Genomic DNA, 13,741 nt, shown 5'->3' with positions numbered 1-13,741 from the left:
AATTTAATATTATAATATTTCAATGACGGAGGTGCATCACTGTTATCATTAATATTCATTTATACTTTTGGCATAAAACAGGGATATTTTGGTAAAATCAATACTTTACTAAATAAAATTAATTTTAATTTTATTTTATTTTAGTTGGAAAAGGTCGTAGGCTACGAGCAGAGGCGACGCATAAGAGCTCAAATAAGAGTGGCTAGGAAAGAATCAAACCAGTTTAATAAAACGGTAACTACACATACGGTCTCTAAGATTACTAAAACAAGATCACCAGAACGACGACCAGGTAAATCCCCTGACCGCCAGCAAAGACCAGCCCCACAGAAGACTTTATCACCTGAGCGTAAAATAAAGCCCACTGCAACGCACAAAACTCTGTCCCCGGAAAGATCGCAAAAACTGAAACCGGAAATACGATCCCCTGAAAGACCACACAAGCAAAAACCAGAGACATGTGAAACTGTAAAGTCTCACGAGGAAACCCCGAAACAAAATGGCGATGTCAGAGAGCCAATCAGAACTGAGAAAATTGTAAGACCACAGAGCCCCAGCAAGGCATCAACGAAACACGTACCGAGTCAGTCTAAAAGCCCGGTCCGACCGGCGAGTCCCGACAAAAGGCGGCCCGCATCCCCTACCAAACAACAACCGGCTCCCAAGCAAAAATCTAACAAATTCAACGAGTACGCCACTGCGTACATGAAGAAAGTCGGTCTAGACGAGAACAAAAAAATATCAGAGACTAAGACTAGGAAGGCTCCAATGTCCGAAGAAATATCACAAAAAGTAGAAACCAAAAAGACCGTTGAGACTAAATACACAGTGACATCCAAGGCTACGAGAACTTCCTCCAAAGATGTGATCGAAATCGTGCAAGTCAACGGAAAGAGATCGCCGTCGCCCGAGAAGGTCGAACCGGTTCGCAAGTCACCGAGTCCGGAGCGCAAAGTCGACAGAACACAACCTAAGCCCCGCAGCCCGGAGCGACAGACACGACCAAAAATGCCCGACAGCAAGCCGGCCGAAACTACGCAAACTAAGAAGGAGACGATAATCAAAACCGTGTACGACATAGAGAAGAAGATTCCGCAGAAGCAAGCGCAAGAGGAGAAGCCGTCGTGGGTGACGAACAGGAATTTAAAGAAGATAAGCTCGGAGACGCGCACGTTCAGCACCAAGAAGATCGAGACTGAGAAACAGAAGTATCGAGCGCCGAGTCCGTCGAAGGTGATATCGAAGCCGATAGACGTCATAACATCCAGCTACGGTCCCGGACCGCTGGACGCTGATGGACGACCACTCTTCGGGATCAAGGCTTTGAGGAATGGAGCGAGTAATTATCAAGGTATGTTACAATGTTTAAATACTGAACCGTATCACATTTCGGATATCGTCGCTTTTTATTTGTAATTTTGCCAAAAAAATAAAGATTTCCGAAAACTATTATCGATTGGTTTGACTGGAGGCTTTTATAAATTAGGGACAGAAGTTACAGTTACTGAAAAATGAAATTTAGAAACACAAATCTACTTCGTTGTTTTAACGCTAACAAAATATATGAAATAGAACACCAGACTATAACGCTTTTGATAATTCACTTACATAACTGTGTAATAAAAGAATACAGTGTCACAAACAGTTTTGTTGACATTTACATTGAATTCTATTAGAACAAAGTGTACACCATTTACTTATTCATAATTCATGGCCTAATGTCTTTATGAATAATTAATTTGACTCACTGCACAAATATTGAGTCAGATGATAAGTTCTTTCCTAAAACGTGTGAGGAGCCCTGTCTTTTCCTATCTAATACATATTTTACATGTTTAATAGCTAGTAATAACATTGTTAATTATATAGTTTGTTTATAAACAATTTTTTCTATGTAAAAGAGTATTTACTATTTTTATTATATTTTGCTTATATGTATATTATTTTACAAAACTGTCAAACCATATTATTTTACCGGTAGTATTTAACAAAGAAAAAATACTAAAGAAACTTGTTTAATGTGTTGACATACTTGATCTGGATTTACAAAATTCGTAAAAAATGTTACAACGTCCGTCAGACAGGCGAACGCTACTGATGCGTAGCGATAACAATACTTGTTTACATAAACTGTTAACTTCAGTGAAAGGAACCGTGATCAGACAAGAGTTTCACTCGCGCAACGGCGGCGAGCCTGAAGGGACGGTATCCGTGACCGCCTACTCCACGGAACCCGAGGATCTGGAGAGGCTGCTGCAGACCCAGGGCGAGAAGCCGTCGAAGGTGCACGGGCTAGCGGCCATCACCACCACCAAGAAGTTCGGCGGAGAGACCGGCACTACGTACTCGGAGATAGCGACCGTAAGATTTTAATATGATCTATGAAAGATTTTTTTAAGCATAGCATGATAATAATTACTTTTCTATTGATTATTAATGACCTACTTTTTATGCGCCTATATTTATTTCATAGCAATTACTTAATGCAATATTGCTGTTGATGTTTCATGAGTGGATGAACCATGTAACTAACAATTTGAAAAGTGACGTTTTTTGCATAAATGAAGGCTTTAAGACCAAGAAAATGATTTGAAATAAAAAATGTGCATACTATGCATAACTCACTAAATGATGAAGTAAGAAAATTAAAAGTTTTGTTCAAATTATGAGGGCAAAAAATGAGTATTAGTTCTTATGTAGTAAAATATTGTTTACCGGCTTCATGCACTCATGTCTTTATTTGTAGTGCTATTCACTGATGGATTGCATTAAGTGTTATATGATTTCGCAGAAGGAGGAGCGGGCGGCGTTGGACCAGTTCACTCACAGTGACCGACGCGTCACCGAGAGCAGAACCTGCGCCATCACCGACAGCCATCACAGCGACCTTCAGACCAGGGAGATACAAGATAGGAAAGACCTGACACAAAGGACGCAGGACAGAAAAGACCTAACGCAAAAGACCAGAGAGACAGACACGAAGACAATGAAACCAGATAACAAAACGGTGAAAGACACAGAGAGAAAGTTACAGACTGAGAGCGACAGGAAAATCAAAATAGAGAGTGTGGACAGGACGGAGAGGTCAGAGAAACGAATGGAGGAGAAGAAAACCGTCAGGCAGAGTTCTGTTAAGTCTCTTACGGAGAAGTTCATTAAGAATGCAAGTGAGTACAAAGGATATTGTAATGCTATGGTTGTTGTGAAAACTGAGTCACTAGTGTAAACGTTTTGAACAATGACTGATCTCACTCTGACTCAATGAGGGTGTTTTAAATTCTATTTGCCACCAGGTGCCGCTATGTAGCCTTAGGAACTATCATGTCAAACGGCTGTCATATATCACGATAATATGCCTATTTGACACGATAGAACCTAAGGCTGCATAGCGGCACCTGGTGACAAACAGAATTTCAAAAACCCGCATTTTGCAGAGCATCATTATCACGCATCCTTCCTTTATTAACATATTTAAAAGTTTCAAATATTACTAAAAATCAGCTGGCTAGTTGATAAAGCATATTTAAAATCTATTAACTAGCCAGTTTTTATCTAATAGCAAACAAACTGACATGAATATTAATCTACCAGGATAGAGTAAATTAATAATTCTTTATTGCATTAAAATATTACAAAGTAGGTATAACTTATTACTAGTGGTAAAGTATAAATTAGTAAATGAAGAATAAACCTTTGCTCTTCTGTTCCCAGATGAAACGTCGAAAAACGAACGCATCACATACCCCAAGGCTGGTCTCATTCTCAGGACTACCGTCAAGGATGTCTCCTCCACTGACGACTGCAATGCTGGTAAATACATAATAATATAAATATTAATAATTGTTTATAGACAACCTATTTTTAAACGAATAATTTAGTTTCTAAAATAATAAAATTAAACTTTTATGTTTAAAAATGATGCTACAACTCGTTGCCAAAGAAAATCACATAACAAAAGACAACAAATGGCATACCAATTATTATTTAACAGTTTTCAATAAATCAAACAATAATATTGCTAAACGATTCTACAGTTTTCTGCCAAAAAATTAACATCCCATTACATGTTCAACTCCTCAGGTCTAACGCGTTCGGACAGCCGGTGCAGTGTGGATTCCATCGAGGAAGTCACCACAACGACCACAGAACAAACGGCAGATGGCGGCGTGCGTACCACCACCACTACCAAACGCTCGGGCACGCACAAGCACGTGACACCGTGCACGCAGGTGTCGAACTCGCGTACGCAGGTGTTGAACGCGCGTACGCAGGTGTCGAACACTCGTACGCAGCAAGACAACAATGTGCAAGAGAAGCGCACGCAGGAGCGATCCTTCCTCGATAGTACAACCAAGGTCACCGGCGTACAAGACATCTTGACTAGGATGAAGAATGCTGATATCGGTAAGCCATGTTGCATATTTTCAAAAGTCAAAACCGTGAGGGGGCAGGAAACTTCATATTGACAAAAAATTTGGTGCTATGCACGGTTTTGACGTTAGACAGATAGGAAACTCTTTATTGTGTTATACTGAAATGCATGCTAAATTATTAGAAATTCCGATAGTCTGTTGTCCCAATTTTTCTTCAGTCATCCTTTCAAAGTAAATTAAATCAAAGCATATCATAGTACAGAGTCTGTACTGTCTGTATGATAATGCATTTATTTACGAGTCCGGGGTATTATGAATTTGTCTCATTTATTAAATCCAAACATAATCATTAGGATCCCAATGCGTAATCCTAATCGATATTAAACTCCCAGTGATCGAGGAGGGTGACACGAACGAGGACGCGGAGGCGCGCGCGCTGCTCAACAAGTTCCTCGGCGCCACCGTGCTCATGGCCGGCATGCAAAGCTATGTCACCGAGCCGCACGGCAAAGTGGTCATCAAGCAGGTCAGTACACCATCCTGCATCAAACAAGTAGAAGCTGCACCGCTCTGCTCAACGCTGCCGCACGCGCACGGCAAGGTGCTGAAGCAGGTCAGTACCACTGCCAGCTCTGGATATATAGGTATATAATTAGGTATAGGCAGTATAGGCCAGGGGTTGATTAGACCTAAAATCTACAGCTGTTTACTAACGAAACCCTGTGCGATCTACCAAGTATTTACTTCTCGAAATCTTAAATGAAACAGCATAGTTTAGCTTATTGGTCTGGTAGTCTGGTCTAATTATTTATATTTTTCGCCTGGCCACGATCGACTAGACTAACAGTCGCGATCGACCAAGGCTTATAGGCGGCAGCGTCTTATGGCGTTCTAGGGCAGCGTCCTAGGATAGCGGCAGAGTTCATTCATAGAAGCGGCAAAATTAATGGCCATTACTCATAAAAAAACAGGCCCTGCCATCTGTCAGAATAATAGCTGCCTGCTGCACTGATGTCGATGTTGATGATAATGAATGAGGGCAACTATCTAGAAGAGATTGCCCAAGTACACAATCTGAGCAGAAATGATTGCATAGTGCCCAAGTGTGTAAACAGTGTGCTCGCGAGCACTTTCTTCTGTTACGTCAGAAGTTGCATCTACAGCAATAGCTATTGGTCAATCGAGTTTTAAGGAATTATTAGGTGAGCTGGCGCTCTAAATACAAGTCCTACACTACAGCATTACTTCATAAATTTAACGCTTAGTTCCATTGAAAGAACGTGAATTCAATTGACGTTGAAATTAAGTGAAACATATAAAATAGGACTCAAAATAACAGTGTGACGATTTAAATTCCGTTAATCTTGAGGATGTAAAGACGAGGATTTATTTACAAACGACTTCATAGCGTTTTTAATAAAGTAGATCGCGACGCACAATAATAATGTAAACAACGCAGTGCAAGTGCGATCCCGTGGTGGCTGGCGGCCGCCCAACGCGCCCCGTGCCCTGCGCAATGCCAACGCCGCCATCGCCCGTGATTCATGGGGCACATCAACGCGGAAGACCGCACGTTGTAAACATTTACAACTAATAATAATAGCCTTTTACTCCAAAAACAAAGGGTTACAAGAGGTCCCTAAGTTCGGTGTGCCCTTGTGTGTGTGTGCAGTACTGGAGTGTGCCCTTGCTCTCAACCAGAATGGTCCCGCTGTCTGTTTCAAGTCGTCTTCCCATCTCCTGACTTGACGACTTGCTTCTTTTGCCATCTCTTGGTTGCCAGAGAGTGACTTGCTTGCTGCATTTACACATAAACATTAGAACTACGGTACCTAATAATTATGGATAAAACGTCACGTAATTTCGTATTTCACGCCAATGTAAGCCTGTAATCTCATTTGGAACAGGCTGGGCTAATGAGGGATTAATTTAGATATTTCTGAAAATGGGACAACCATTTGCGAATTACTCGGTCAATCTCGAAAATTCGTCTTGGCTGGTTTATTTCGTATTTGGCGAGAATTAAATTTCTGGCTACGAAAGCAGGAAATTCTATTCGTTTCTTTGATTTCAATGCATTGGCCCAAACTTACTGAGTATACATTTAAAACATCATAAAAATCAACAATTATTGCCGTTATGTTCGATCCATCAGCAGACCTAAACGGTCATTTGTAACAATTATCATAATTAATGGTCTGCGCTCGCGCACGCGCCACCAGCGGTGCCGCTCCACATACGATGTGAGGCAGATCCGCCAATTTGCGGATATGTGATTTATTATCTAGCTTTTGTTGGTCTATTTTTATTGCATCTACCTAATTCATTTTCGACCATCACGATCCTTTTTTTTGTAAATTTGTAAAAAATCTTTATGTTGCACTTGTTTTATTTTTTAGAGCAGTTCGTTTAAATAGTAAAGAAAATCCATAACGTTTCCGTGTTCTGCGTCGGCCTCTTCATTGTTATCTTTATTTATTGCCTTTTTAGTCGATCGCCATACGAAATCAGATATAGAAAATGCACTTTCTTCTATCTCATCTATTATTATATTCATCGAATCGCTATTTATTTACACACGTTCAGAATTAGCGTGTTACATCACGAGGTGTCGATCACGCGGTGATGAGCGCCGATTGACAGCCGACTCATCACTCAATACTGCGCTACTAGTTACTACTGATAGTGAAATTACTCTATGTACATCTATCTACCGACTACCCGCTACATCTCTAGCTCATCATTACATTACTGTAAAGACTATACGCCGCCGTACAGTAACATTAGCTATTTACTATCCTCTATCAGCGTCTTAGCAATAATCTTTACGTTACTGACCATTCACTATAGTTATTTTGTCTGTCAGCATAGCTATTAGCTACGCATAGAATCCGTGATTGTAGAATTAGGTTTATATTTGGGTAAGGAAAGTAAGAATCGATTTGACCTTTCATAGCTTGATAATGTCAGCCTTATTTGCAGTCTCCAGTAATTTAGCCTTTCAAACTTGAGTTACTGTAAGACAGACATAGATAGAGTCGTTGAAGAAACAAGTTTAACATGAAATCTGTAATTTACTGTCTTCAAAAGATGCCAAGATTTTTCCTGGCGCTCCAAATTTGAAAAATGAAAATTGCAGATAATACGTTACGCTAAGAAAAACTTAGAATAACGAGTGCCCGTGCCGCCGTACGGTATCCCCACATAGTAAACAAACGCGTGCAACTCTATTGCCGTTTAAAGACACGCGCGGGAAACACGAAAATCTCCGGCAAAAATAACACCCGCAACCACTTTTCATCGGCCATGTGTACCGACGAACGAATGTGTACAAGCGGAATTGATCCCTATTGCGATGAAAACGCGCACATTTTCGTGGTAACTCGCCTGCACCATTTCTCCGTCTATATTTGGTGTGGTGACGTAAAGAGACTGCGCTCTCGCAGTCCGTTTTGAATCCCCGCGCAGAACGGAGCGCCGTAGAATATAGACTACTAAATTTAACATAAACCAAAAGACCAAAATTATATATAATTAGTAAATTACTAAAATTAGTGTTATTAACTATTGTAGTGTAAACTCTGTTTTGAGGATTTTATCTCTTTGTTGAGGTAAGCTTTTATTTTTAACTATTTTATTTTTAGGTTCTCATTTTACTTGACCTTATAATTTCTCTGGTGATACGTTTTTGCAATTTTTTTGCGATTCCTGTTTATTTTGGTGAAACTGGAAGCCACTTCCTGGTACAGTATTATATTTATTCGAACTCGGTTTTGGTTACATTCAGACGTTTTAATATGTCATTATATTTAGAGAATAATGATTATATACTATTTTACTATGATTAACATTATGTTCTGTGTATTTGTAAAACTATTAAAAATATATCTTAAAAGTGTACCTTGAGTGACTCCACAAATCACAATGCAAATACAAAGAAATAATTTTAAACAAAGAATGAAGTGTGAAAACTTAAAATATATACCTCCAATGTACCTCCTAAGTCCTAATGTATAATAAATAACAGCATACTACAAAACAATAAAATAATTAACGACTACGAAGCGGAAGTACTTCAGGGGGGTCCCCTGAGGTACTCCTTATTTGGGACTAATCTTGGGTCTTTAATATTATAATTTTTAAACTCTATAGGACATACTTGCAAGTTGCAACTAAGTTACTTTATGGTAATCCAAACAAAGCTTAAAAGTGCACATCAGTGCATAATTTATTTAGACAAATAAACCAATATTCCAAAAAGATTGATATTAAAATCATCAATAGAATTAATGCCCTGAAGAATGCAAATTTATTAAGAAATGCGCAACAGGAAACAAAACATAGGTACATGTGCACAAACCTGATACCTGAGTATACTTAGAGTGTAGAAATAAATTTTATTGTTTTACTTTTAAAGAGCACTAAGAGCATTATGCCCAAATCTTAATGCAAAATTTAAATGGGTGTACTTAATGCAACGAGTGTTCAGGTACTCAAAACACAACTATTCGTTTTACACATGGATAGGTGCCAAAAAGTAAAAGTGTTCTTCAAAAATATGTGGAGTGTTGCAAGAATTTTTGACGAGTACAAATGTTTTAAAGATATTAATGATGATTAGTATATTATCTACTTACTACCGCATTATTTCATTGTAAGCAGAATTATCATTGTTAATATTGATTTTGTATAAAATGCACCCAATTCCTCACCTAACTGGGGGCTTTAGCTGTATAAATATTTAAGAACTTAAACTAGTTAAGTAAAAGCAAATAGCGACGGTAAATAAAAACTGTTTGGTTTGTAAAAACGCTAAACCAACACTGGCATCAATCTTAGTAATTAACAAACAAGAGTAGATGCCAAAGGCAATATTTACAATGACAAGAATGAAATCATAGAATGTAAAACTAGATTCGAACAAAACAAAAAGCCAAACGATTTTAATGAACTCGCAATACCAGAGAAACCTGAAACACTTGGTGTTGGTGTAAACTTTTTCTATGTTTTGTCAGACCGTATTCGTTAACCGACTTCCAAAAAAAGGTTATATGTTCGGCTTTGGATATTTTTTATGTATGTTCAACGATTACTCCGCCGTCGGCGAACCAAATCAAAATTTTTCTTTCTGCTTATCATCGTCATCATAGTTCTTTTCGGATATCATCAAATCATTAAAACAGCAAACAATAATGCAACATGACAGCAACCGTCGTAATAATTTCCTTCATTTCTATCCCATACAAGCCAGCGTCATCAATGCACCGGATAGGCTTTTGATCACATGAATACCTTCAGCATTCCCGTTACTGTGTTATTTCCATTGTGCCAGGGCGTTGGGCGACCTCGCTCAACTGTGACTGTTGACTGACACAATGTCGCACGCCTCTGTCATTTCCACCTCACACAACGAATTCCTGCGTATGAGTTTCCACTCATAGTAAAGTAGTTTTGAAAGTTCCCTTTCATGTATTACCATAGGGCACTTTTCTTCCTCATATTATGTTGTATATTTACTACCTTTCATCTCATTGTTGTTCTTTGTATTTATTAAATGGAAGGTCTAGTACTTTGACAAACGATAAGCATTGAGTCCGATATCTCAATTATTATGAACTTGCAGTAAAGTTTCTACAACTGTTTTCCGTTCTATCTTCTTTTATTTTGTTTCTAGAACCTAAAGTTAATGAGCCACATGTATGTTTTCACGTAAAAGATATTTGCTTTAATAGTCTATGGCTAAGTTTCCTTGGATAATATTGGCTTGCGGTTTGCTTTCTTTACCGCCGAGCTGATCGGTTTCAACCGCAACGTGTGCCCGTTCAAAGTATTCGATAAGTCGCGGTGTCTCTGCGTGCTCTCTCGCGATTTGCTGTTGTCCTAAGATTCGATGTATATTTTATTAATACATACAATTGCTTGTGATCTCGTGGTTAGCGGCCGAATCGCTCGTTTGTGTGGACGCATATAAATCGAGCCTAATGTTTAGTCCTACAAATTTAGTTTAAAAAGCAAACAAGAGACAATGAATTAATACTAAGTATGTTGAAATTATTGGGTGCACTTATCACTTCAATACACATGGTGTATTGCAAATTAATAGCCAATATTTGAAAACTGCTCAATAAAAAGTTGTATAATGTTAAGCTAGATCAAAAATATTAAATTACTATGCCATAGCTCTAATAGGACAGAGGTAAATCATTAATCAATTAGTCACCTCTGTGTTAAGTTTTGTTATGTTTAATTTAAATAATTACCATATTATTATTTTTGTATTTAATAAAAGGAAACAATTAGTAATAAAGCATAATATTATAATGCAAATTAAATATTAAGTATGTCAGGTCAATGACTTTGTTATTAAAAATGTTAACTAAATATTTTGTATAGGTATAAAATTACTATTACTTTCAATTGTTGACTAATTTTCGTTTTAATCTTTTCGGACATTTTATAACAAAGCTGAAGTGATGATGTCTAGGTCCAAAATCGGTGCCTGGTGTATCAGCTTTTTAATTTCTATTTCTTGACACGGAAGATACCTTTCTTCTATATCCACAAAGTTCAAAACTGTGCCTTTGGACTAAAAATGCTTAAATTTTCCTCAAATTTTTCGAACATAAGTAACCGCAACGACTGCAGACATTGTTGAACTTTACATTTACGTTAAAAGTTTCGCTAGTTCCATCATCAGTGTCTATTTCACCGGCCATCTCCGGCCATTAATTCCTCCGCTTTATGTATAGCCGATAGTCCAGGAATAGCCGCAGCGGGCGTTCACTCACTCCTATTAATAAGTCAATATAACGCGAATATGGGTCAATTGGGCCCAGGCACTCGATCACTTGCTTATAACAGATCTCAGTCAAGTATAAAATCAAGTAAAACAATAAACTTGCGCTTTAGTTCTTGTTATTGTATGTGCTCCATTCTCTTACCGCCGAGCTTCTTTTGATCAGAGGCCGCCTTAAAGATTTTCGAGCGAGATTCGAGCTATGAAATTTAGAATTTAGACACGTGCTTCAGGTTGAAGCGTAATAATTGTATTTTATCACAGTTTCAAATATCTCTAATCATCTCTTGTTCTAATTTATTGAGAATCCCTTTCATAAGTTTATCACTATATTGCAAGTTGTACCTATCATTGTTAATTTTCATAAGTTATTTTAGACATAACTATTTTATGTAACACAAGTATTGTCGTACGCTGCTTCAAATGCCATAATACTCAAAGAAGAATTACTAATTAGTTTTTGGCCCACACACTGTCCAAGTATTTGGGTTAATTTGGTAAGTGGACCAAGTTCCCAGAACGTTCCTGAGGCGGGTAATCCTAGGATTTTGGGTCACGTTCAACGAATACATCAGCATACTCGTTAAAAATTTCGTGGCTACCGCAACCTAACCGTAACCATCAAGTTAGACAAAAATTATAGGTAATTCAAGACAATTTTCATACGACTGACGATTAATATTATGCAGGCCGCTGTGACTTTAATAACTTAGTCTTCGGTATGTAGAGGTTGTATGTTTCATTGCAGTCGTGTGCATGTCATTTTCAATTTACCAAAACAAAGCATAATTGACTTTCCAAATTATATTTATCCCGAGCAGGTCGAAACGGAAAGCTTTTGCGTCATACTTTTCCCTTTGTGCGAAACGCGTGCGTGCGCTGCGCAAAAAAAACCTTGTCCTTCCAAAGTAAGTCATGCCCGTATCGGGAAGCGGCGGATTTGGCCGGGGTCGATAGCACCCGCGCTGGCACTCCACCAACTGTCTTCTGCCGTTTCATCTCTATCAGACTGTTGATCTAAATCACTGTTCCGTCATAACAATATGATAGATAATTTCTATTTTCATATCACGAGATTTTGTCTGCAACTTCAGTTGTGCAGATATTCGTAAATCGTTATCGTATTTTTGTCCTTTTCCTGGACTCAAAGTATTTACCTTTATCAAAAAATGGTTCAGCGGCTCTAGTAATTAAGGTGGTAGATTAAATGGACATCCAACTTTAGCATTTGAAGTTTGCTGGAACTCTAGAAATACTTAATCTTACCTTACAAATAGAACGCAGAGGGTGGAAGTTAACTCCATAAGGTCTAATGGAACCAAAATAAAACTAGGTGTGCCACAAGGGTCCATTTTAGGCCCTTTTCTTTTTCTCATCTATATAAATGATTTACCTTATCTTGTTAAAGATAAAGAAAGAAAGACACTTCACTAATTTTTAATGTGAAGAGACGACAATTTAATTATGATGAGGTAAATAGTGCTCTCTCAAAAATAGTACATTGGTTTAATGCTAATAATTTACTTTTGAACTCTAAGAAAACAAAATGTTTAAAATTTATCTTGCCAAATGTTAGGCAAGCACAAACCAATGTACTATTAAATGATGAGAAAATGAATTTAGTAGACACAACCGTATTCCTAGGCATAACGCTGGATTGTAAGTTACAATGGGGTCCACATATTGCAAAGCTGGCAGATAAGCTTAGTTCTGCAGCATATGCTGTTAAAAAAATTCGTGAAATCACTGATGTAGAGACCGCGCGATTAGTTTACTTTAGCTACTTTCATAGCATAATGTCTTACGGCATCCTCTTGTGGGGAAACGCGGTGGACATTAATACAATATTTGTGCTGCAGAAGCGAGCTATTCGTTCTATTTATAAGGTGTCATCTTTTGAAACTCTAAGAGAAAATTTAAAGAAATAAGAATTCTGACCGTCGCATCTCAATACATTTTAGAAAATCTCTTATATGTTAGAAAGAACATAATTATTTTCAAAAAGAAAAGTGATAATCATAATGTAAACACTAGAAATAAGAACAAGTTAGCAATACCAATGTTCAGACTAGCCAAAGTAAGAAAATCATTTAAAGGCCAATGTATACGCCTATACAATAAAATACCAGAAAATGTTCAAAATCTACCTTTAAACAATTTTAAAAGCAGTTAAACAACGTTTGTGTGCTAAAGCGTATTATAAAGTCAATGATTTCATCGAGGACAGCACACCTTGGGAATAGGGTGGCTCCATGCAGGTTACTTTTCTTTTATTTTTGTTACATAGCTGTAAGCCATAACATTGTAATTTTCCATTTTTTTAGTAAAAGATGGCCCCGTGCGAGTTTCTTACGCCTGTTCTTCTCGGCGGGGTAGTTCCCGAACCGGTGGCAGGCAACGTAGTTTCTTCGTTCGACTTTCAAAAAGTGTATCATGATACCCATTTTGAATAAAAAGATATTTTATTTTTATTTATTTATTTTATTTTACTTATCTCAGAAAAAGTTAGCCCGATATTAAGTTATTAGTTGTTGCTAGATAGCTCAGAGCTACAACGTTAGATACAGTTATG

The 13,741-nt window shown here is 37.8% G+C and overlaps 1 protein-coding gene across 7 annotated transcripts in view; it reads left to right on the top strand.

Annotated features, from left to right (window-relative positions):
• Positions 1–13,741, top strand: part of LOC121733105 (titin) — a 74,868-nt gene that overhangs the window by 43,728 nt on the left and 17,399 nt on the right. For all 7 annotated transcript variants that reach the window (XM_042123251.1, XM_042123250.1, XM_042123257.1 and 4 more), the window contains 6 exons: positions 145–1,351; positions 2,144–2,361; positions 2,792–3,167; positions 3,712–3,810; positions 4,081–4,404; positions 4,766–4,899. In XM_042123251.1, the coding sequence (XP_041979185.1) occupies positions 145–1,351; positions 2,144–2,361; positions 2,792–3,167; positions 3,712–3,810; positions 4,081–4,404; positions 4,766–4,899 (2,358 nt within the window). The remainder of the gene's footprint in view (positions 1–144; positions 1,352–2,143; positions 2,362–2,791; positions 3,168–3,711; positions 3,811–4,080; positions 4,405–4,765; positions 4,900–13,741) is intronic.

The sequence above is a fragment of the Aricia agestis genome, chromosome 13 (assembly GCF_905147365.1).
Source record: "Aricia agestis chromosome 13, ilAriAges1.1, whole genome shotgun sequence".
NCBI lineage: Eukaryota > Metazoa > Arthropoda > Insecta > Lepidoptera > Lycaenidae > Aricia > Aricia agestis.
This window is presented reverse-complemented; position numbering and strand designations above follow the sequence as displayed.